Here is a 22,532-nt window from a genome sequence, read left to right as displayed (position 1 = left end):
CTATGCTAGTTAGTCTCCCAGAGGCGCAGGCCGCAATGTCACCCTCTGTGCTCTTCTGCCAATGGGAGGGTTTGACACAGCATTTATGGGAGGTGGGGAAAAGGATGTTTCACTCCAGAATTGCCCTGTTCTGTACACTCTGGCACTAGCCACTGTCACAAGCAGGTACGGGGCTAGATAGACCATTGGGCTGACACAGAGTGGCAGCTGTTATGACTGGGCCCTTTGGCATTTCAGTGTGATCTCTCAGGCCCTTTCTGGGTCATCTCAGCTTCCTCTGATCCTTCTAGTACTCTGTGTTTCTTACAACCATTGTTCTATCTTGCTCAGCTTTCCTTGCCATAAGGGATTCTCACACACACACCAGCTGGCCACAGGGTTCAGGCACTGAATGGAGAGGCAGGAGAATGAGTTTCAATTCCTGGCTTGGTCTCAGACTTCACCTTGTCTTCAGCAAGCTACTTGTAATCCCTTTGTGCCTCAGGTTCCCAGCTGTAGCCCCTCTCCCTGCTTGAACAGCATTAAAATTAACACCAGTAAACATAACTTGAGCAGATTATTTTGTATTCCTGAAGATAAGGGGACAGTGCTGCACTGGCCATGGAGCTGAATGGAGAAGAGGTCACCATCTACAATTTCTACCCCTCTGAAATCAAATATACAATTAGAAAAAGCCAAACTTCTATCTACAGTATTTATTCCTTCATCTGAACAAGCAAGTGCAAGAACCTGACAGTGTTCTGAATGGATGCTGGCTAGATTTACCTAAATCCTCTTAAAAGCATCTTCTTTGGACAATGTTTGGTCCAAAATCCTTGTAATCAGCTGCAGTAATCCACATTTGCTTGAAGCTGGACAAGGAAGTAATCACAGAAGCCCCAATCCATGTGGAAAACCACCTGTCTGTAGGTGCTATGATCTTTATAGGAACCCCTTTGGGGACCTGATGTTCTAGTCCCTTAAAAATCCGCTCATCCAGCCCATGAAAGAGGGATGAACCACCCGACAGCACCATGTTCCCATAGAGAATGTTGTGAATTGTGGCATCGCACTTGGTAACGCTCTGAGCGATCATCCTGTGCAGGCCTGGTGCATCATTACCAGCGCTACCTGATGCAAAGAGGATCTCTGGTGCTTGAAAGAGTGGGCTGCCAATACTAACAAGATTTCCATCAGGCAATTTATATTCTTTCAGGACCTCCTCTGGCCTCCTGGCTAATACTTCGTGTGGGTCTGGAGCCACGTAACACAACTTCTCCTTGATGTCCTCTATGATATCCTTCCTCCCAGCAAGGCTCTCAAAGCGGTGCCCCCTTTCCACCAGGAGCTTTGTGAGGAACTCTGTGATATCTCTGCCTGCAATATTCAGCCGGCAGACAGCATGGGGTAAGTAGTACCCTTCGTAGACTGGTACTGTCTGGGTAACACCATAGCCGCTGTCTATGACCAGTCCTGCGATGCGGGCTGAAGCATACAGGGTTAGTATGGCTTGGACAGACAAGTAGAAAGCAGGCACCTTGAACCATTCAAACATCAACTGAATCAGTTTTTTGCGGTCCTCTGCTGGGTTCAAAGAGGTCTCTGTCATGAGCACAGGCCTGTCAAAGGCTTTCAGTCCCAGTTCATGCTCATAGATGTGCTTCCAGATCTTCTCCATATCATCGTAAGATATAACCATACCACGTTCAATGGGATGCTTCAAAGACAACATGTCCCGTTTGTGCTGGGCTTCTTCTCCCACATGGAACATCTTCGGAGCCATTCCTAAGAGTGGCACCTTTGTTGTGTGGTGGCCAATAACTGTAGGAATGATATGTCTTGGACCAATTTCTCCTGACACACCAGCTTTACACAGTCCAGATCCATTGTCAAAAATCACAGCAGGCATATCTAAAGCTTGGGGATTCAACATCACTTCAGCTTCCCCCTGGACCTTAAATAGTTTCTGAAAAGGCTGCTTCTGGGAAACTTATTTGTGAAGGTTTAAGGATGCATCTTTGAACCATATCTTCTCAGTTTTAAAAGATGACAACCTCTGCTAGTCTCCAAAATCTAGGAATGGTGCTCTTAACTTTGTCCAGGATTCAGTATTTTTGTCCCCACACAGGTGAGGGCAACCAAGACATTTTCAGTGTTCAGTCCTGCACACATAACAATGGATGAGCTAGATAAGGATTGTTTGGTGGCCACTGCATTTGAAGCAGATATGTTCAGCTCTTTAAATGTACTAATTCACCTAGTTATTTGTATCAAGAAATTATTAAGAAATTTAAGTGTAAAGCCTTTTGCAAACAGATCCTAAAGGAGTTGAAATGCGCTGAATCAGAGAGAGCAATACATCATTTGCTTTTATAAGGCCCTGAGCATTTTTAACACTGAGACATATATTGGTGTGCATTTTCAATGAGCTGAATCCTTTTCCAACTGCTTATGCTACACAAAACATGTGTCTCTCTCTTGGGGATGATACCATCTCCAAAGCCATTCCACTCACCTAATCAGCTGAGTTTTTGAGAGTTGAGTTCTGAAGTTAGTCATCCTGGGATGAAGCGGAATGTTGGCTATGTTCAGTCACTTTATACATGTTACAGAAAAGTACAGTCATTGTCCATGAAGGAATCCTCCTCTCTTCCAGCTGCTGCTCTGGTGCCCCCTAGTGAAACGCATGCTACCCAGTCTGGGGTGCTGATGCACAGCGATCCAAACTTGGCCACAGTTGCGAGTGGAGCAGTGTATACTGAGTGGCCACAGAACAGGAAGGTCAGCAAATCTGATGTGATTTTATGTTCTGAGGGAGAAGGTGCTAAGGGTATATTTGTACTGCAAAAAAGCAAAACAAACAAACAAAAAAAAACCAAACACCTCCCCCCCACAAAACAATCAAAAACCCCCACAGAGGCAAGCCTCAGAGCCTGGTTCCACTGACATGGGCTCACCCTATAGCATGAAAAATAGCTGTGCAGACATTTGGAACTCAGGCTTTAGAGACAGGGAGGTTGTTGGAGCCTGAGCTCCCATCACCACATAGTTGTGGGGCCAAGGCTGTAAACATAGGCTCTGAGACTCATCTAGAGGGAAGGGGGTCTTGCCATGTAGACACAGTCTAAATGTCCACCTACCAACAAGCAAAACCCACATCTTGGACTCAGGCCAGACAGTCAATAACTATCTGAAATGACCTAGAGCAGAAGTAATCAATTCTTTTTGTCAAGGCCCACATTTCTTGGTCAAGGTACAGTCAAAGTCCAGGTTCCAGAGAAAATAATAATTTAAAAAAGTAATGATAATAATATTTAAAAAAGATATTTTAGGGTGGCTGTCTAGATCTGGCCCATGGTCCACCTATTGTTGATTCCCGAGGGGTTATGACAATGGAAAGAATGATGCCCTTTTATGTGCCGAAAAGACACCTGTTCTTGTATCAATTGACTAAATAAAACATGAATTAAATAGTGTTCATTCATTTGCATTACAACTGCACCTAGGCACCTTAGCTGTCACTCAGGATCCATGCGCACTGGGTGCTGTACAAATACAGAACAAAAAGAAGGTCCCTGTCTGAAAATTTCCAATCTAACTAGGAGACAGGAGACAATAGATGGATACAGACGGGCAACCAGTGGGGAGTGAGTGCAAATAAAAAATGGGACAACATCGGTCAGCACAACAGGCAGTAATATTGTTAAGCCTGACCAATGTTAAGAATTATGTTGACAATGAGACAAAGGAGAGTTTTAAGGAGGGAGGATAACGAGGCCACTTCCAAGATAAAATACTTGATTTTAGCCAAGAGTGCAGGACAGCACAAGTGTTGTTCTTTCTAGAGCAGCGAAAGGCCTCCTTCTGAATGAGTTAAGGCTCAGCCCATCCAGGTCAACTTTTGCACAAACAAGCAGCAATACAGACAAGATTTAGACAGCAGAACTTCCATTTGAATGCCTGTTGTGAGTCTGCCCCTTTGTTTACCATAAACCAGATCACGACACAGAAGATAACAAAACATAAAATATCCACCTTGCTTCAGCACTGAATTATGTTGCTACACCAGGATAGACCAGTTCAGTCTTACAGGACTCCACTGCTGGTTTGGGGCTTTTTTTCTTCTGGTAGTAGGAGGACGAGCATGGGGGAGCTACAGTATTCGGTCAGTGAGAAAGAACAGCTCTCCGTGCTTTAGGATGCCCTCCTGGCCTTGTAAGGAACTGCACACATCTGTGATGTTGGGAGTCCCGCCTATCCTGAGAGGAGACCACACAGATGATGAGTGCAAATGAAGAGGTGAAGAAACAGGAGCAAGGAGAAGTTAGAGGAGGTGGTCAGACATTGTGCACCTTTGAGAGGATAGGAAAATAAGACACCTTAACAGCCATTCTGAACAAGATGGTATGTCTCTAATGTTTTATTTTCTTTAATGTTTGGTCAGCCAATAAACACACAAGGCACCATAGCACCTTCACTCCTTGGTGGTGTTTCTTGAGCACCATTGATTCTAACGAGACCCTAGCTCAATTTTATAGTCTGTCCTTAAAAACATTTCCTGTGCACCACAGCTGCGCCAAACTCTTTGTAGTCGCTGACAGTAACCCACATTTGTTTAAAAGAGGACAAGCAAGTAAGGATGGAGGCGCCGATCCACACACAGTACTTCCTCTCGGGTGGGGCAATGATGCGGACTGCCATCCCAATGGGCACCTGCCGCTGCATCTCCCTCAGGATCCGCTCATCCAGCCCTGGGAACAGGGTGGATCCACCGGAAAGAAGCACATTGCCGTAAAGATTCCTGCGAACATCAATGTCACATTTCATCACGCTGTTGAAGATCATTTTATGCACCCCGGGAGCTTCGATACCAATGTTAGCTGGCATAAAAAGGGTCTCCGGGGCTCGGAAGAGCTGATTGCCTATCTTAATGATATTTCCGTCAGGCAGTTTGTATTCTTTGAGGATTTCTTCCGGCTTTGCTTTCATTTCTTGGATGGGATCTAAAGCCACATAGCATAGCTTCTCCTTGATGTCTTTCACAATCTCCCTCTCCGCTGTGCTCACGAAGGAATGCCCACTTTCCAAAAGGAGTCTCATGAAGTACTCTGTGATATCCCGGCCTGCGATATCCAACCTGGAAACAGCATGGGGTAAACAGTATCCTTCGTAGATGGGTACGGTGTGGGTTACACCATCTCCGCTGTCCATGACTATCCCTGTAGTGCGTGCTGAGGCATAGAGTGCCAGTGTCGCCTGCACAGCCACGTACATGGCCGGGACTTTAAAGCCTTCAAACATGATCTCGGTCATTTTTTCCCGGTTCTGCAGGGGATTGAGTGGGGCCTCTGTCAGTAGCACCGGCCTGTCACTAGCTTTGATTCTCAGCTCACACTCATAGACATGTCTCCATATCCTCTCCATGTCATCCCAGGATGTAACTATGCCATGGTCAATGGGATAATTCAAACTTAAAACCCCTCTTTTGGACTGGGCTTCTTCTCCGACATAATATTCCTTCTGTCCTGCTCCTAGCATTGTAGCTTTGGCTTTCGAGCGACCAACAATAGCTGTAATAACTGACCTTGGAGCACTGTCCCCAGCAATACCAGCCTTGCATAATCCAGATCCATTGTCAAATATCACAGCTGGGATATCTAAAATTTTAGGGTCAAACATACTTTGAACAATTGGCTGCCCACCTGAAAGCTGCTTGGGGGGAGATCTAATTGCAAGCGGAACGTTGGGTCAGAAATATTCTAGACTGCTGATGTCACATATGGCAGAGCCCTCTCATTCTCCTGCGTTGTTGGCAGGCTTTCATGCTACTGACAGAAGCCAAGGCCGTTTTTTGAGGAATTTGCAGCTTGCCATTTCTGCCCTCCAGTGCCTAACAATGGACCAGTGAAGTAATAATGGTTTTGCTGAAGAGTCAGATGAGTTAGGGCTGTACAAACTTGATTTCTGATCCCAGATAAAATCCCTGGGGAAAAAATGGCTTGCTTAGATTCCTAGATTCACAGGGTAACAGGCTGGAAAGAACCATTATATAACATGGGCTACCAATTTATGTTGCTTACCCCTTTATTGAGCCCAATTGTTTATGTTTCATGTGAGCATCTCTTTCACAAAGGCATGTCTTGGTTTGACCTAATCCTGACTGGAGTCTCTAATTGCTACCGCTTACAAATAAAAATAATCAGCTGTTTACACCAATGCACAGATGTTCATAATGCCTCATCAACAACTAACAATCAATGTTTCTCCCCCGCCCATGCGCGTGCGTGTGTGCGCACACACCCACCCCTCTGTATTATTTCTCCTACGATTTCTCCTGTGGCTGGTGATGTTATAAGAAGTGTTCTGTTATGACTATACAGTTTAGTAGCAATTTTTGCATAAGCTCCATATGAACTCATTTATGGACTTTGGGCTATTTAAGAATCTCTCTTCAACCTGCCTCCAAAGTGTCTTCTTGAAAATAATTAAACCTTTCATGTGCGCCTGCACCTTAACAGATAATAATCTGCAAATACCACCGACAGCTGCTGAAGATGAGAAAAACTTCACTTTTGCGTCAAATCTAACTGAGTTTGCCTGTTTGATTTCTGAACTCTGCCTGCACCAAAAAGCAGAACCTGTCACTTAATTCTTTTCAATTATCCACACAGAACTCTTAAAGATATTCTTTTTAAATGGAAGGGGGATACATTTAGTATTGGTTATGACATCCTGTTTTACATAAGTGTTTGTTAGTTACTTTCAAAAGTTCCATTTTACCTGCAAAAAATCATGGAAGTATAAAACAAACAGGACATTCCTGCAGATTCTTCTGTTTTCAGAAGACTAGCTGAAGTTTCTAATTTCCATTGAAAAACGCACCCTTCCTAAATGAACCTGCCTATTGTGCTGTTGGCAGATGAGCATGCTTGCAAACAAATATCCTTCTTCCCTACTTAGCCTTTATAATCACAGCACATTCCAGGGACGAACCACTGCTCCAAAAGTTTTAGAATATCCTGTCTGTGATATTTGACCTCAGTTTTACATCTATTTTTTTTCTTTTTGCTTTCTTTTTACATCGTACTTCTGGTTCAAGAAAAGCTTTCCCAAGGCAGGATTCTATCATTAATTTTGGAATATACTTCTGAACACAATCAGACCTGACAACCCAATCCCCGTTACAGTGAAAATATCTGTTAACAAAAATTACCATATAACTTAGTTTAGAATCCACTGCTGTTGCAGCTTAATTGCTTCTCTCCATGGCTTTAAATCTAAGGCAGCTTCAAAGCAAAGGTGGCATCTATTAAATTTAATTACTTTCTTTTGCAGCTTGCATGACAAAGGTGCCAGCTACTAAAGGAAGGTGGTTATGACTCAGAGGCCAACTCCAAACAAAGTGGATTTAAAATCTGTTTCATATACAAATCCATGGCTGTTAGTACAGGGACTTTCCCGCCCCACGTGAACGTAAAGAAACCCACTAAAAACAAAAACATAACATCTGATAAACGATCAGCTCCATGCATGTTATTTCCATTTCAGCTTTTATTCCACACATGTTCGTGTTAAATGCTGGTCTATCCATTTTAGCAATTTCTCTAATCCTCTAAATAGTTGTGTACATATATTCCAATGTGAGGCACATTTATTTCCATGTGCACTTGTATATTAATGTCAACAGGTGTCCTAATCACTTAAGAAGTTGTTATATTCATCGCAATAGAAGCCCTATTAAGTTCAGCATGTTCTGTGTGCAGTTTACAGTGAAGTATTCAGTACAGAACATAATGTTTATTATTTAAACAAGGGAATTCTGACTGCAATTATAAAACAGTAGTTAGGATGAGGAGTTGGAACACCCATCTGGACCCAACATTGGCTCTACCTTGTAAATCATCATAACAAGGTCATGCATGAATTACCTTTAAATATGTTACTATAATGTTTGTAACAATGTGTGGGAATTTGCTGCTCCCGTCAGTTGGAAGTATTGGAGAACAGGTAGAACATGGAATAACACAAGTTTCCTTATGTCCCTGTGACATTGTTGGATTTTTAAAATGAACATGCAAAACAGTATTGTAACCACTGTTCTAGGTTTGCACCAAATCTTGTTCCAAATGGACTACGTGAGATGTGTAACGAAAGCTGGCGGTGCACTGAATCTGTTTATGCTGCTTATATGTGTGCATCATTTTTATATAGAGAGTTATGAGTATTAACTCTGTGCTTGTAGTTGAAATTTTAGTTTATGCAGACCAGAGCAGGAGGTGTGGCAACCATTTATGAAAGGATTCCTAGTCAGGTAAAGCAGTACTTGATTTTAATCTGCATCTGAGGAGTGTGGCTGTGGACATGTAGCCCAGGAGACTGGCAATGGCAGATTGCCCCAAAAAGAACATGAACAGGTGACCTTCTCATGTGACAGGCTCCATTTTGGACATGCTTAAACACAGGGAAGAACAATGGAATTCCCTCCGCATGGGCAAGGGTACAAAGAGGCCCTGAGGTCCCTCCATCTTTGTCTTCAGTCTTCAATATAGCTCCTCACTTCAGAAGCATCTCTGCTATGAACTGAGCCCAAAGGATTGCTAATCCATCTTAACAAAGGATGTACTCCAGAGACTTTTAAGATAGTAGCAATTCCACCTCTGCTGCAAGACTGCATCAAGAACTTTGTGATGGAGCTATATAATTTGATTGCTATAACAAAGTTACTTTCACACAATTTTTTCTTTTATTAATGAACCTTTAGATTTTAGATTCTAAAGAATGGGTGCTGTGTTCTCTTTCTGGAAAGACTTCAGGTATACATTGACTTGGGAATGTGGAGGGGCCTTTGGGACTGGAAGAACCTGTTCAGCTTTGGTGAGATTGGTTTATATAACCTCTCTTGTGTGTAAGGAGGGATACCAGTTGTGGCACAAGGTAAGCTGGAGTGTCTGAGGGAATTGCTTGTGTGACTTCTTGCTGGCCAGCGTGGCAATGGAAGTGCTCTTTGGGACTGGTTTGGTGTGCCCTTTAGGGGTGGACCCCACTCTTCGGCTATAAGTAGCCTTGTTTTAAGCAATTTGCCCTAATTTGGCTCTCACAGCAGTGCCTGGAGAAACTTCCTATATTACAGCCCCTTTGACAATGTGCTTCAAACCTATTCCATCTCAACCAAATTTAGGGGTGAAAAATCTGTTCATTCTCTATGGTCCATTCATCCTTGGTCCCACAAGTCTGCCAACTGCTGTCAATTGGAGCGGAACTATTTGCCCCTAAGAAACAGTCAAGATCACTAGTTTCCTTTCACACAGGCCGCCGAAGAACAAGCAACTGGTAATGAACTGACAACCCAGGAAAAAACCCACTGGGAACATTTTAAATATGTGCATTCTACAAAATTTCTGCCTGTCAACAAGCACTGGATTTTATAAGTGGAAGGGCACTGTTATATGGTCTTATTTTCACATTCACAAAAAGTTAAACATGCTACAAATAAGGCATTCTTGCTTGCTTTATTGGAGAAGGGCTGAGCATACTGTTTCTTCTGAAACAGTACACAGCTTTGTGCTTTGACGGCGTTACCTGCCCAGAAAGCTCTCTCCCTCCAACCCACCACCACCCTGCCAGTGAAACATCTCTCTGGTGGCCAATCCAGAATACAGGCTACAATCTGAGTTTAGAAGCCATACAAAACTTACATCGTGAGTTTTGCTAGGGGGCAAGGGGCTTCAAGGTGAAACAGTGGAGGAAAGGAAGCAAATCCTCTGCTGGCTTAATCCCTCTGCTCCCGCACAACCTCTCTGAAAATGCCCATGCTGCAGATTGTGCAGTACCATACACAATAGAGTTCCTGATATGGAGCCTCTAGCTCCCCCCAAATAGCGGTCAAGCTGTGTGACCTTGAGAAAGACACTGGACGTATCTGTGCCTCCAGCTGTAAAATGGGGACAACAGCATTTTCCTATATTCCAGGTGAGCTTTGAGAATAACTACATTAAAGATTGGGATACACTCAGACACTAAGGCAATGAAGACCATATAAGTACCTAAGAAAGACAGAAAGTAGCCAAATAATGGATTGTCTAGTGGCTGGCGCAGGATTCAAGTTATTATGGAACTGGGCTGCAGGGATGTGAGTCCATGTTATGGGACAAGAGAGTGGAACAACCTTTTATGATCTGACTTTGCTTGGTAGTTTTAGCACAATTTGCACAGTGATCAGCTAATAGCCTGAAGCACGAGGAGTAAAGTCCTTGTTATACTGTTTAAGATGGGGTAGCGTCAAAGTAATTAATTTATCCATATGTTGATAGAATAAAATTTAGACATACAGTATTTTTATACTGGACTCCTGCAGCAGTGAGTTCCAGAGTCTGAGCATACCACAGTGTTTCACTGCTGTTGGTTGCCCCTTTGATTCATAACTGAGAATAAAATCCAGTCTTCAGTTTTATTCCATCAGACTTTCAAATACTTCCTCAAGTCTCTTAACTCTTCTCTGTGTTGTTATCCCCCATTGTACAGGTTGAGCCTCCCTACTCTGGCAACCTCTGGTCCAGCAACATCCCTGGTCTGCTATGATTTAAATTAGCTGGATGCCCAATTATCTTGTCTGTTGCCAAGTTTTCCATGGTCCCATAAAGTTTATTTACAGCCACCAGTCCTGGATCTCAGCATTCTGTGCTGTTATTTAGCTGTAATTTACCCGTAAATGTCTTCTAAGAGCCCAGTCAGCTGTGGAAGTGTTGGCAATGCTGCTAGACACTATTGACCTTCTGTGTTTTGGCAAATTCGCTGGTCCAGCACCATTCAGGTCCCAGGGGTGCTGAACTAGAGAGGTTCAACTTGTACTTATTTTCATTGTGTGAGCATCTTCATTCTCATCTGAATCTTACTAGAAGATGGTCCAGATTTAGCAAAGCATTGGAAGGCTGGAAGAGGAAGCTACACCCAATCAGCCTAAAAGCAAGGTGCAAATCGTTACCAGCAAGGGTAATTAACCCCTGAAACATTTTTACCAAGAGTTGTGATAGATCCTCTAACACTGGGAATTTTTCCCTAAAAAGACAGGTTTTAATTCAAACAGAAGTCTGGTCAGCAAAGTCATACAAGAAATCAGACTGCATGATGAGAAGTAACAGAGAGGCAGCCGTGCTAGTCTATATACTATCAAAACAAAAAAGCAGTCAAGTAAACAGGAATCCTCCTTGATTACTGTTTTTGGTTCTCTGTGCCTTAAATATTGAGTTTGTTCTGGTATGGCTATGGTCTGAAGAAGTGGGTCTGTCCCACGAAATCTCACCTAATAAATTATTTTGTTAGTCTTTAAAGTGCTACTTGACTGCTTTTTTGTTTTTTTACATGATGAGAGTTTGTGTTAGCTGAATCTGCCCCTCCAGGGAGCATAATGGTTTATATAGAAGCATTATTACACCCTCTACATTGCTTATACAGAGTTGGATACAACTGGAACCTCTGACGTGCTAACTGCACGAGAGAGATTCTCAGAACATGTCATGTGCTAAGGCCACATTATTGTCAGTTACAAGGTTGCCAGCAACATACCCTGGCTTAAATCCTAGTCCTGCTGAAGTCACTGGGACTAGGAATTTTGCCACTCACCAAGTCCAATCCAACTCTGGTACCTCCTCACTTATCTATCAGCAATCACATCTTGCAATCTAACACCATGCTTATGAAAATCTCAGACACATTGCTCCAAGCAAGAAGTGACATATCCATCATAAACTTGACAAGGGGCCTGATGAATTGGTGTTAATTTCTCTCCCAAATAACAAATGAGCTTTGTTGGGTCAGACATAACCGCCAGTGTGTCAGGGTCCCCTTTTCTCCCTTTCTTCTCATGCATCCCCCATAAAATGTTTATTATTTGTGTGAATTATAGTTTCCACGTTTGCTTTTATGGATGGGGAACATGGGCCCTGCATTCATCAGCTGGGCTGGCTTGTTTTTATATTTCACATCTGTGATAGTGTGTTGCATGACAGGATGATTGATATGGCTTTCAAAATGGATTAAGCTCCAACTTTTAGATTTCAGTGAAGCTTCAAAGGAAACACATTTCTGTACCTTTTTTTTTTCCATGATGGAACTTCCTTATTAACCATTGCATGCTCCTAGAGCACTGAGTCAATATCCAGGGAACATATGCCTTGTTCTTATTTAGACGGATATAACAATAGACCTGAGAACAGCAATCCAAGGGAGCAGAGAACATGCTATGATGGTGGCCTTGTCTACACTAATCTAATATACACATCTTCATGAACGCAAGTACAATAGCTGAAGAGGACATACAAACTGCAGCATCTTGTGTGTGGTAAGGTCAGTGGGGGCTGCACTCTAGTCAGTGCTGGCTACTCTTCTCATCCTGGTGGAATATCAGCATTGGCGAGAGAGCCCTTAGAGATCATCTAAGTAAACGCTATAAATCAACAATGGCAGACTGATCTCTTCAGCATCAATCCTTGGCATGCTGGAGAAAAGTCCTCAGTCTCAAAAGAGGATTTTGCAGCATCTCTTTCATATTTGAAAAGAAAATTAGTGGCCGATGTCTGTTTGGAGTTGCAATTCGAGAGAATGCCTCCAGACATTAGTGATCTCCAATGAATTAAAAAGGAGAAAATAAAAGAAATAAAGAGCAAGAGGCACACAATGATGGGAAAGATATTTCTTAAAGCAGACAGAGGAGTCATGTTATGTATGATATCATGTTGCTGTCTTGTGGCTGCCCCACAGGATAAAATAAAGGACCTATTACTACTGCTGCCAAAGGAAGATCTCCTCTAGGTCAAGTAGTTTTTGATCTTGAAAGAGAAGAATTGTTGTGCCATCTCCCAGCGTGAGCATGACTTCTGCAGCCAGTGCCTCTCTGTAGCATGTGGATTTGCACAGCGTGTCCTACGGCAGTGGAAGGGAGTATTGCCAGGGAGATGAAGGCAGACAGGGGCGTGTTCTCCCAGAGGGAGGGCATCTCCACTAGGAGAAACTGGATGGGAGTGAGGGAAGCAAACAGAGAAGTAACAAAATGCACTGAAGGCAAGCGAGCAAAGAAAGCTGCTTAGGTTAACAAAAGTAACAGGACGGAACAAGCATTCGCCAATCAGAAGCAGTAATCGCAATCATCAATTCCTTGCTCGGTCGACCCTTTCCTCTCCAATGGGAGGGGTCTGATTGCTTCCTTACTTGTTCCAGTGTAAAGCCCTATTGTACAATGTCTTCAGCACACTCCAGACACCCACCACACTCTTTGAAGTTGAACTTTAATGTGTTTATTGACACCAGTTATGATATTTCAAAACACATCAGCTACAAATTGTTACCATGCGCCCCTAACATTTCCAATAACCCCCGTGTAAAAACAAACTCTGCTTTCCCTGATGATTTTACAGCTTCACGCTGACTCATTTGACTGAGTTTGTTTAAACTCCCGGGGTTTGGGTTTTTAGAAAAAACAGAAAACATTCAACACACAATTTTCTGCCTACCCAGATTTCAGACACGGTGGCAGCATTGTGCGCTCCCTTTTGCAAGCACCAAATGGACAAAGTCCTCCTTTCTGGCAGTGCCTGCTCCAGTCTCTTGCCCCTCTCCAGGGGTATTGGCAATCCTGCCTCCACATACTCACTACTGTGGTCCACTGCAGCCTCCGTCTAGCCCCTTACCTCAGGGCAAGCCACAGTCCATATAGACCCCTCCTCAGTGTGGCTAAATGTGGCATAAGTGGGACTCAGGCCCACCCACTACTCCAAGTCCCAGCCTAGGGACCCACTGGTGACAGTCTTGTCCTGCCCTCTTCCTCTCTCCCTTGCTTGCCTCTCCCTCCCTGGGCCACTTCCTTGTGACTCTTGCACCTTTCCAGCCCTTATATCAGGACCAGCAGTCTGGCAGGGATCATGCTGGAACTTCTCTCCTGCTCCTCTGAGCCTGCCCAGCCCTGCTCTCCCCAGGTGCTTCCTCTCTTGCTGGGAGCTGGTCCAGCACCTTACCTGGCTGGGACCCAACTGCCTGCGTTCTGCTGAGCAGCTGCTTATATACAGAGCTGCTCCAGGGAGCTGCCCTCTGATTGGGTCTCCTAGCAGCCCTTTTCTCATTGGCTGGGTCACTGCATCAGCTGCCGCTAGCCTATATTAACCCCTTCCCTGCAGGAGTGGGGCAGGGGCCCCACTACAGGGTCTCTAGTACAAAATCTGCCATCATTCCATGCATGGAACACCTATTAATGTAAGGATTGCAGCAATGGCCCACCTGTTAGGGTGGGTGACACCCTTCTGACAGTGGCCAGATATTTCAGAGGAAGGGGCAAGGAACCCTGCAGTGGAGTATTTGGAGATACTTCCCCTTGGCCAGCTCTTAGTCTCACTGACACCTCAGGGCAATGAGTTCCACAGGCTAGCTGTGTAGCAGAGATACAGTCAAGAATCTGAAAGAGAGCTCTGAAGAGTGGAAGAGAGAAGAATTTTAGTTAGAATGGGCCTGATGGTACATTCTTTGTGCCTCCAACTCTCCCTGAAACCCGCCAGAGACAAGGGTTGCGCATGCCAGAAATGCAGAGTTGGGTCCTTGCTGCCAGCTGAGTATTGGATATTTTTTAGACAGGAAAAGTAAAATTCATATTTTAAGGCCAGCTCTGTTTTTCTGGAGAGGTGAAATTCACCCCTGTGCAGAAGGACAGCACAAGACAAAATTCAAGTGGCACACATGGCTTTGGCATTGCTTTGTATGAGGGATGAAATTCACCCTGAACTGGTTCAGAATTCTCTAGTAAATCGCCTAGATTTTAGTTATAGAAGGAGAAGCAGATTTTAAACACCCAACTTCAAAACCATGACCCATGCTGCAAAATACGTGCAGCTGCGGACAGTGGTTCCGACCCCAAGTAGTCCCATTGAAATTGCATAGCAGCAAGCAGTACATTTGGCAGCTTCTGCAGGATCACACCTTTGTTATGTGGAAGCCACAAAACTGCATTGTGCTCCCTCTGCTGACCCTGCAGATGGGTTTCAGTAATAATCTTCCTTCGCTGAGCTATGTGTGGTAGCCACAATCAATGCCACCAAACACATGGGAAAGCTCTGAGCCTGTTCCAACTTTATTGTAGCCACTGGCTCAGGCCCTTTGCAAATGAAGCTGCTGTTTTAAAAAAAGTGTGTTAATTTCAGCTGCCTACAAAACACTGGGGAAGGAAATAAAATCAATGTTTGCTAAATAGAAAAGAAGACCGAAATCAACAGGGAAAGTGTTTATTTTCTAGCCCCTAAACGGTGTTCTGGAAAGTGGAAACAAATTATAAACTATACCACAAAAAAATAAATGCATCCCACAGTCCTTGTAAGGGCAACTTAAATTACCATGTTGGTCACTGGGAATGTCCTCAGGGATACAGACCCAGTCTTCTACTTTTTACAATCACTAAGCATCCCTTGTGGGGCTGTGGGGCTTGGAATTAATAGTATCATCTGAAATGTAACAAACCTTGCTAGTGACAAACAGTTAGGAAGGCCCAAGCTCCAGCAGAATTAGGATTTGATTGAAACAGCTTGGAATCCAGCGTCTGAAGAGGCAGTTCAAGTTGTATATTTTCTAGTTTGGGAAAACAGATTTAATAAAAAAAGAGAGAAAAAAGATTGGAGAATGAACTCCTCTGTATAAACAACGTATAAATAAAAACCCAGCTGAAAAGTCACATATTTAAAAAAAATGGACCTGATTATCTGAAAATTGAGGGAAAAAAACAGAAAAAAAGAGACTTATTATTTACTTCTTCCATGGATAGCAATAAGAAAGGGTCAAGGAATTTCACTCAAATGTGTTCCTTCTGCTCAGCCATGAACTAACCCCTTTCTGTTGCTACAAGCCAAAGGTAAAAGTAATGCCACTGGGTTTGACACATTGAAAGGCAATAAAAAAACTCTGGATTGGGAAAAAAAAGAGATTGGGTCAGTTCCCAGCACTGACATTGATTCCTTTTGTGACTTTGGTCAAGTCATTCAGTCTCTGTGCCTCAGGTCCCATCTGCAAAATGGTGACAATAATCCCACTCTGAGTTGGTCTCTTCAGTTTGGATTGTAAACTGCTGGAGCCAGCTCTGTCTTCTTATATGTACATACCTTTCCTAGAGTAAAATTAGTTCTAAATTGCAACTGGGACAGCGAGGTTATACAGCAAGACAAGTAATCAAATAACATGCAGCTGAGATAAAGCTTTGAGCATCTACTTTGAAAAGGAAGATGGAGAGCCACATGCAAAAATCCTCACTGCTATATTTGTACAAAGAAATCAGGCAGCTGTGCTCCCAGATGGACATTCAGGCACATAGACACTTTTCTGTGTATGCAACCGCCCATTGTCACTTTCCCCCAGCTGTTGTCTATTGCTCCTTCTTGTATATATAATCTCAAATATGCTTAATTAACAGGGCTTGTAAGGGTGGCACTGAAGTTAATGGGAATATTACTATTGATTTCAATGGGTGTAGTCCAGGACTTGAATGAAAAGTAGATTCAGAGCTATAGAAAGGAAATTTGAGCTTTTCTTCCCTATAAAGAATAATTAATTAATATAGGCTTTCATTTGCAGTTAACCAGTTTGCAGTCTCATTATTACCAGTTAGTCCTGTGTCACAAATCCCCCCTCCCCCCTGCCGCAGCTGTGTTTTATGCCCAAATGATGTAAAGTTGCAAGTGTGTTGTGAAAGTAACCAGTGCAGAGTTTTAGTAGTTCAACATGCAATGCATTCACATTAACTGGCATTCCAGTATAATATCACTGGAGCCTGGCCAGTGAGCTAGCTCAAAACTCAGTCACATGCCCCATTACTTAGTTCTGAACATCCTTCAAATCCAGCTAAGCAAACAGCTCTGAAACTCTTTTGCCAAGTGCCAACCCCAGCTGGCATCCTTGTGGGTTTTACTGAACAGCTTATTGCATTTTGAGGTTATGAAAAGTTTACTAATGAAAACCATTTCAGGCAACAGCGCCAGCAACTTCATCCAGGGGAAGATCCATAATGATGCAAGCATCTACAACTTTGGTAGAAAGTCTGGAACATCCATCCCACACCCTAAGAGCAGCATCTCTTTATAAATCCCAACAGTGCTGGACGTGAGCAATTGCATGGGTTTCTTCGACAATATCTAGGTTTTGCTTTCCAAATATTTAAAATCCTGGTTGAAATTAAAGACAAAGACCGACACAATGCCTCACGCCATGGGGACTTGGCTTGTGTTTAGTTTTCAGGGAAAGCCCGTGTTGTACAAACATGAACTCGATACGGGGAATGAGGTGAGCGCACCAAGGAACAGGGCATGTCAGCAAAATGTTTGGATAACCAAGAAGACCTCTTTACGGGCTCCTGCTGAAGGGCTGTTGTGAAAGAACACTTGACTCCTACGAAAAAATCATTGAAGCTGAGTGTTATTTTTCACAAGTCGAAAGGACCAATCACACTTTCCTGTAATAGAGCTACAAGAAACACTGGTCTGATTTTCATTAAGAGAGCAGCATATTCCTTCGCAGCAGGGCCAAGAACTACCACCGGCCCCAGGGCCAAGTGCTGTGGGAGAGGGCCGGCTCTTGGCTCCAGAAGGGGTAGGGCTTTAGGTGGAAGGGCAGGGCCTGAGGTGGAAGGGGCAAGGCCAAGGGCAGTCAGCCTGTAGCATCGCTCACACCTTGACATTCTCCACCCTGTGACGTATGTGGAGCAGAGACCCAGTGGCAATTAAAAGGGGCCCAGGACTGCAGTGGCAGCATCCAGGAGCTCCAGGTTTTAGTAAATCTCCAGGCCATGGTGCAGTTGCCCCCTTGAACCCTCCTCATCAGTGGGCCTTTTCTTTTGGAGCTGTTACATTTCCCCCATGCTATTTTGCCAGTGGCTGACACCTCTTAACTATTGCACACCAACCTTTTACCTACCCAATTACTCAGAACAGCATTTAAATAGTATCTGAAGGTGTCCCCCTTAACAGAAGCCATTAATGACTAAGGCATGTGTCACAAGTGGCTTTTAACCGACTACCCATTATGGTTCTCCATTTGAAGCCAGAAAATCCAGCAAGGAAAAGGGATCGACCTAAGACAACTGGGAAGTGTATAATTATCAACGACACAGAAAAATGTAATGTGAAATGGGAGGGCTTAGGTCACAAGGCAGCTGATAAACAAACACAGAGAAGGCCCAATGTCCTAAAAAGCACAGGATGGACTATGGTCTAAGGTAAGCACTGTGCAGCTGCCTGCACAGCAGCAAGCAGCCTGGGCAGTTACTCTGATTCGTTATTGTTGCATTTCTTGCTTCCTTACCTTTTCTATGGTTCAGTCACACTTGCCCACTGAAAATTTCCCTCAGACACAACCAAACAGCACCCACAGAAGTCAGCAGAAATAGAGCAGGCCCAACTGGGTCTTAAGTGGTTTCATTCTTCCACTGGCATGCAAAGGATAGGTGGATAATGCCTATTAATGCTAACAAGACTCTCCTGGGCTGTAGTTGGAGATTGTTCATCGAAGGCTGTTCCACTTCTGCAAGGTAAACAGGAGCTTTGATTTCAGAAATATAAATCTCTGCCTCCAAGTTCAAGGGTTTTGTAAACTAGTGCCTGTCGCATGATCCGACATCAGCAAACTGAATGATTGGAAAGAGGGGCAAAAGACAAGAGTGAGCGGGGTGGATCGGCAGTCTGCATTACTGGGAAACGATTGGCAAGCTACGTTACTGGGAGATAGGCAACATTTACACAACCAGAGTCAACACTGGAGAAAAGCAAAAGGAGGAAATTACAGTGGGTTTTGCACCAGGGTCTTCCCAACCACAATGTGTTTTTTTCCAGTTAAGTCCCTCTTTGTCTGTTTCCTCCCCTGTCATCCAACCCAGCACTGCAAAGAGATTAACTCTTCTGCTGCCATCCCACGGGATTCCTGGAAGAAGAGCCAATACTACAAACCAAATGAGAGGCCTTTGTGATGCGAGCGAGCCCTCTGCTCTCCTTCAACTGGGGCCTGATCTGGATGCAGTGTGAGTGCAGAAGGGTGTCTGCCTACCCACCAGCGTTAAACATCGTTTGACAGACCACGTTTCCCTTAGTCTTCCAAAACTCTTGGCTTCCCTCACGCCTGCGTGTTTTTACACGAGCCTTCATGTGATAAATCAAAGTTGTCAGCCTAGGGGAAAAATAATATGAAGTTGTTCAAAAGGCCACCAGCCATGTACATGCTGCACTTACAGTATGAAGTCAGACTTCCTTGAGAACTTGGCTTTTCATGTTGATTATGTTTCCCTATGAGAGTATTTGCTAGGGAGTGCGTGTTGGAAGAGCTGTAGGGTTGCCATAGAACAGAGTATGGCTTAGATCATCTACTGAAAGGGCTGCTTTGAATCTTGTGATGCTAGCCACCAAACTCCCTGTGATTTCAGAGGGTGCTGAGGAGAGTCTGTATCTGGCTGGTTCTGACTCTTTATACAGCTGGGTCTGAGCCACAGAGTCGAAATCTGGATCCAGATTTGCAACAGCCTCAGGTCCAGACCTGGGATTTTGGTTTGGCTCCATTACAGAGCAAGGGGCCAACGGAGTCCAAATAATCCTTTTTCCTATGCCCTGTAGCAGGGGAACATGTTGAATTATTCATTGTGAGTGATTTATCCAGAGAATGTTGTTGGCATTTGTGCTGAATAAATAACAAAATATATTTTCCCCCTTACTTGACCACCTCTGCGAGAGCAAAGGGCTTCAGGGCACTGACTTTCTGAAAGCTTCTCTCCCAAGGTCGAGAAAAAGAACACTTAAGAAATAACTTGGTGTCAATCTGCAAAGGCCAGTAGTTTCAGGGTGAAAGACTCGACCACAGGTTAGGGTGCTATCATAGAACTCCTGTGCCATGGGTCACTCCCTGGGTCTCCTCTGAGCTTCCTATGTGATTCTAAGTCATTCAATCTCCATGCCTATCCATAAGTTGGTCGTTTAACCTCATTGGGGTGTTATGAGCATAGTGAGGTGATAGGACAAGAAGCAATCAGTTTAAATTGCAGCAAAGGTTTAAATTGAACAAGTAAAAACTTTCTGTCAGGATGGTTAAGCACTGGAATAAATTGCCTGGGGAGGTTGTGGAATCTCCATCACTAGGGAAATTTAAGAGCGGGGTAAGTAAACATCTGTCAGGGACGTTCTAATTCAATGTGTCTTAAACTATGTTCCACAGAACACTGGTGTTCCGTGAACAACTCGCAGGTGTGCCGCGAGCATTCAGAAAAATACATGGATGGTCTATATTTTCTGTTATTAAAACCAGATCCAATGTTACTTCATTTTGTTCTTGCTGTGTACGTTCCTGTTTGTTTTCCTTTTTGGTCTGACAATAATTTTTTTGAAGAAGGCGTTCCACATAAAAATATTATTCTTTGGTGTTCCGTGGTCTCCAAAATTTTAAGCAACACTAGTCTAGATGGTGCCTGGCCCTCCCGTGAGGGCAGGGGATTGCACTTGATAACCTCTCGAGGTCCCTTTCAGTTCTAGTTTTCTGTGATTCAATACCTACCCTAAATATTGTAAGGTTCTCAGAGAGTGTGGTGGTAGGACCTATGTACTCATCTCAAATAGAATAGTTTCAGAAAGCACCTAGCTGATTCGCAAATAATAGCCCAAGCAATTGGAGACCTTGCTGGGTGAAAGACACAGTGCCTCATTAAGTGGTGATATGTAAAGGGCTCCACAGCATCCTTTGGGACAAACATCCAGCTCAGCAAATCTGTTGTGTGACTGTCTTCAGCCCAGTTCCTTTCTGTTGCTTTAGTTTAGATTGGCTTTCAAAACCCTTTATCCAGTAGCTGTAGGCCCTTGTGCGTTAACTCAGAATTTAATAGAAACCAGATACCTTCTCCCAGAACAAAAATTTCAATCAGACAGCCCCAAAGTCAACAGACTGGGGACATGTTGGGCTACACTGAATGTCGAAGCTGAAGGTCCTGACAGCACCCTCCATCTATCTAAGCTACAGGTACGAGGCACCTGTGCCGACTGCTCCTGTGGCCCCTGCCTTAGCTGCAGCTTCAACACACAGTCTAGAGAGCTGCTTTTGTGAGCCATGCTAACCCACCTCTGAACACACTGGCCTCGAGGCTTGCTCCACAGTGCTACATGGATGGTCCCTGAGAGCTCAAGTGACCATTTTTTACAGGTATTTTGAATATGACTGTTCTCTCCCCGCACACACGCTCAATTACAATCATTTTGAGATATTTCAAAACGTTAGACCCAAGTGACTCCCTCTTGCCCCTTTAAATTACCCAAATCTTTGGCACAATAAGTCATTGTTTGTGAAGGCTCCGGGGAGCGGTGCTTATTGAAGTGAGACAGTTCAGGTTTGGGGTGTTTGAAAATGGATTTGCCCTTCCAAACGGCTCTGACGACTCCAGTTAGCTCTCTGTAGGGTAAAGCACTCAAGGCTTTCAATTGCAGCAGGCCCTGCTGATTCAGGGCACGAAAGCTGTGGAATTGCTGGCAAAGGAAATGCTCATAATTAAAGCTGCAATCATGACTCTGAGGCAAGAAATAGAGGCCCACGGGGTGACAGGAGATTTAATAAACAAAGCAGATAGGCTCCTAATGCTATAGAGCGGCGATTACAGCTGGCAGAGTATCCCTCCTGTCTTCTACGCCAGCACAACAGGTACGCTGGGTACAGCTCACAGAAACACAGAGCCAGACGCCTGAAGAAACAGCACATTGCTGGGTTGGAGAGGCGCATCCAAGCAAAGGGTTCAGCACCACGTATTCCCACTTCACACAGACGAAAGGCTCTGGCCCAGCGGTTGGGAAACTGCCTGCTGCTCACAGGGATTTTGTCAGGCATGGTCGGACATTTGCCCATTCAGGGACAAAGGGCATCTGGTTCCTGTAAAATGGGGAAAATTCTCTCTCTCCACGCCCCCACCTAATGCTAACAGGAGACAGGACTACAGATGGAGGAAAGGCAAAAGGCCTTTCCACACTCTCTTGTTGCTGGGCCTCATTTCTGATCCACCTTCCCCCACTAAAACCTGCCATTTTCCAGCAACACCGTTATTTAATTCAGAAAGGCTGCAGCGTGAAAGCTCAGCAGTGGTAGAAAGCCATCTTAATGCCAACAAGTGGAATTGAACCTGCACCCTCTGGGGCTTAGTGCATGGGCTAAAACCCAGCTGCTTGTTAGCTAAGGCTGTAGAGGAAACTCAGTATTTCTCTCTGTAAGTGCCATGGCCTAAGTGCCACTACATGGACAGTGGTGTGTGAGTTACACCATCATGACAGTACTTGGTACTTTGCACCATTCGTCCAAGGAACTGAAAGAATCCTTCAAACAGCTGACTCACTCATCCTCACAGTCTCGCTTAGGAAAGATTTTCCTCCTTGTTTCTAGTTGCTCTCTCTCCCACAAGCACAGTATTATCAAATATTTTGCTAATATAACTTTCCCACAAAAGCAATGGGTAGATGCACTGGGAACATTATGTGACTGCGAGTAAAGAACAAGGGAGGCGTGCATTATCATTGCGAATGGACAGC

General features: G+C 44.1%; 2 protein-coding genes and 1 long non-coding RNA gene across 4 annotated transcripts in view; 1 reads left to right on the top strand and 2 right to left on the bottom strand.

Annotated features, from left to right (window-relative positions):
- The window catches only part of LOC142001059 (uncharacterized), a 53,806-nt gene that overhangs the window by 11,725 nt on the left and 19,549 nt on the right, over positions 1-22,532 (top strand). The gene's annotated exons all lie outside the window — the stretch shown is intronic.
- On the bottom strand, positions 776-1,912 carry LOC142000948 (actin-related protein T2-like). Its single transcript, XM_074975667.1, has one exon. It carries the CDS (start codon positions 1,910-1,912, stop codon positions 776-778), a length of 1,137 nt encoding a protein of 378 aa, XP_074831768.1.
- LOC142025575 (actin-like) lies at positions 4,477-5,658 on the bottom strand. Of its 2 annotated transcripts, XM_075018040.1 has the most exons (2): positions 5,513-5,532; positions 4,477-5,428 (listed from the first exon to the last, which is right to left on the bottom strand). In XM_075018040.1, exons 1-2 carry the CDS (start codon positions 5,515-5,517, stop codon positions 4,525-4,527), a joined length of 909 nt encoding a protein of 302 aa, XP_074874141.1. In that variant the 5' UTR covers positions 5,518-5,532; the 3' UTR covers positions 4,477-4,524. The 2 variants fall into 2 exon arrangements, with proteins under 2 accessions (XP_074874141.1, XP_074874140.1); XM_075018039.1 differs by having other exon boundaries at positions 4,477-5,658.

Source organism: Carettochelys insculpta, chromosome 23, assembly GCF_033958435.1.
Source record: "Carettochelys insculpta isolate YL-2023 chromosome 23, ASM3395843v1, whole genome shotgun sequence".
In the NCBI taxonomy this organism is placed as follows: Eukaryota; Metazoa; Chordata; order Testudines; family Carettochelyidae; genus Carettochelys; species Carettochelys insculpta.
The sequence above is the reverse complement of the archived record's forward strand: the minus strand, read 5'-3'. Positions and strand labels throughout refer to the sequence as shown.

Bases quoted from the DNA above. Each gene is read 5' to 3' on its own strand.
- LOC142000948 (XM_074975667.1), bottom strand. From the start codon at position 1,912: ATGTTGAATCCCCAAGCTTTAGATATGCCTGCTGTGATTTTTGACAAT.
- LOC142025575 (XM_075018039.1), bottom strand. From the start codon at position 5,658: ATGTTTGACCCTAAAATTTTAGATATCCCAGCTGTGATATTTGACAAT.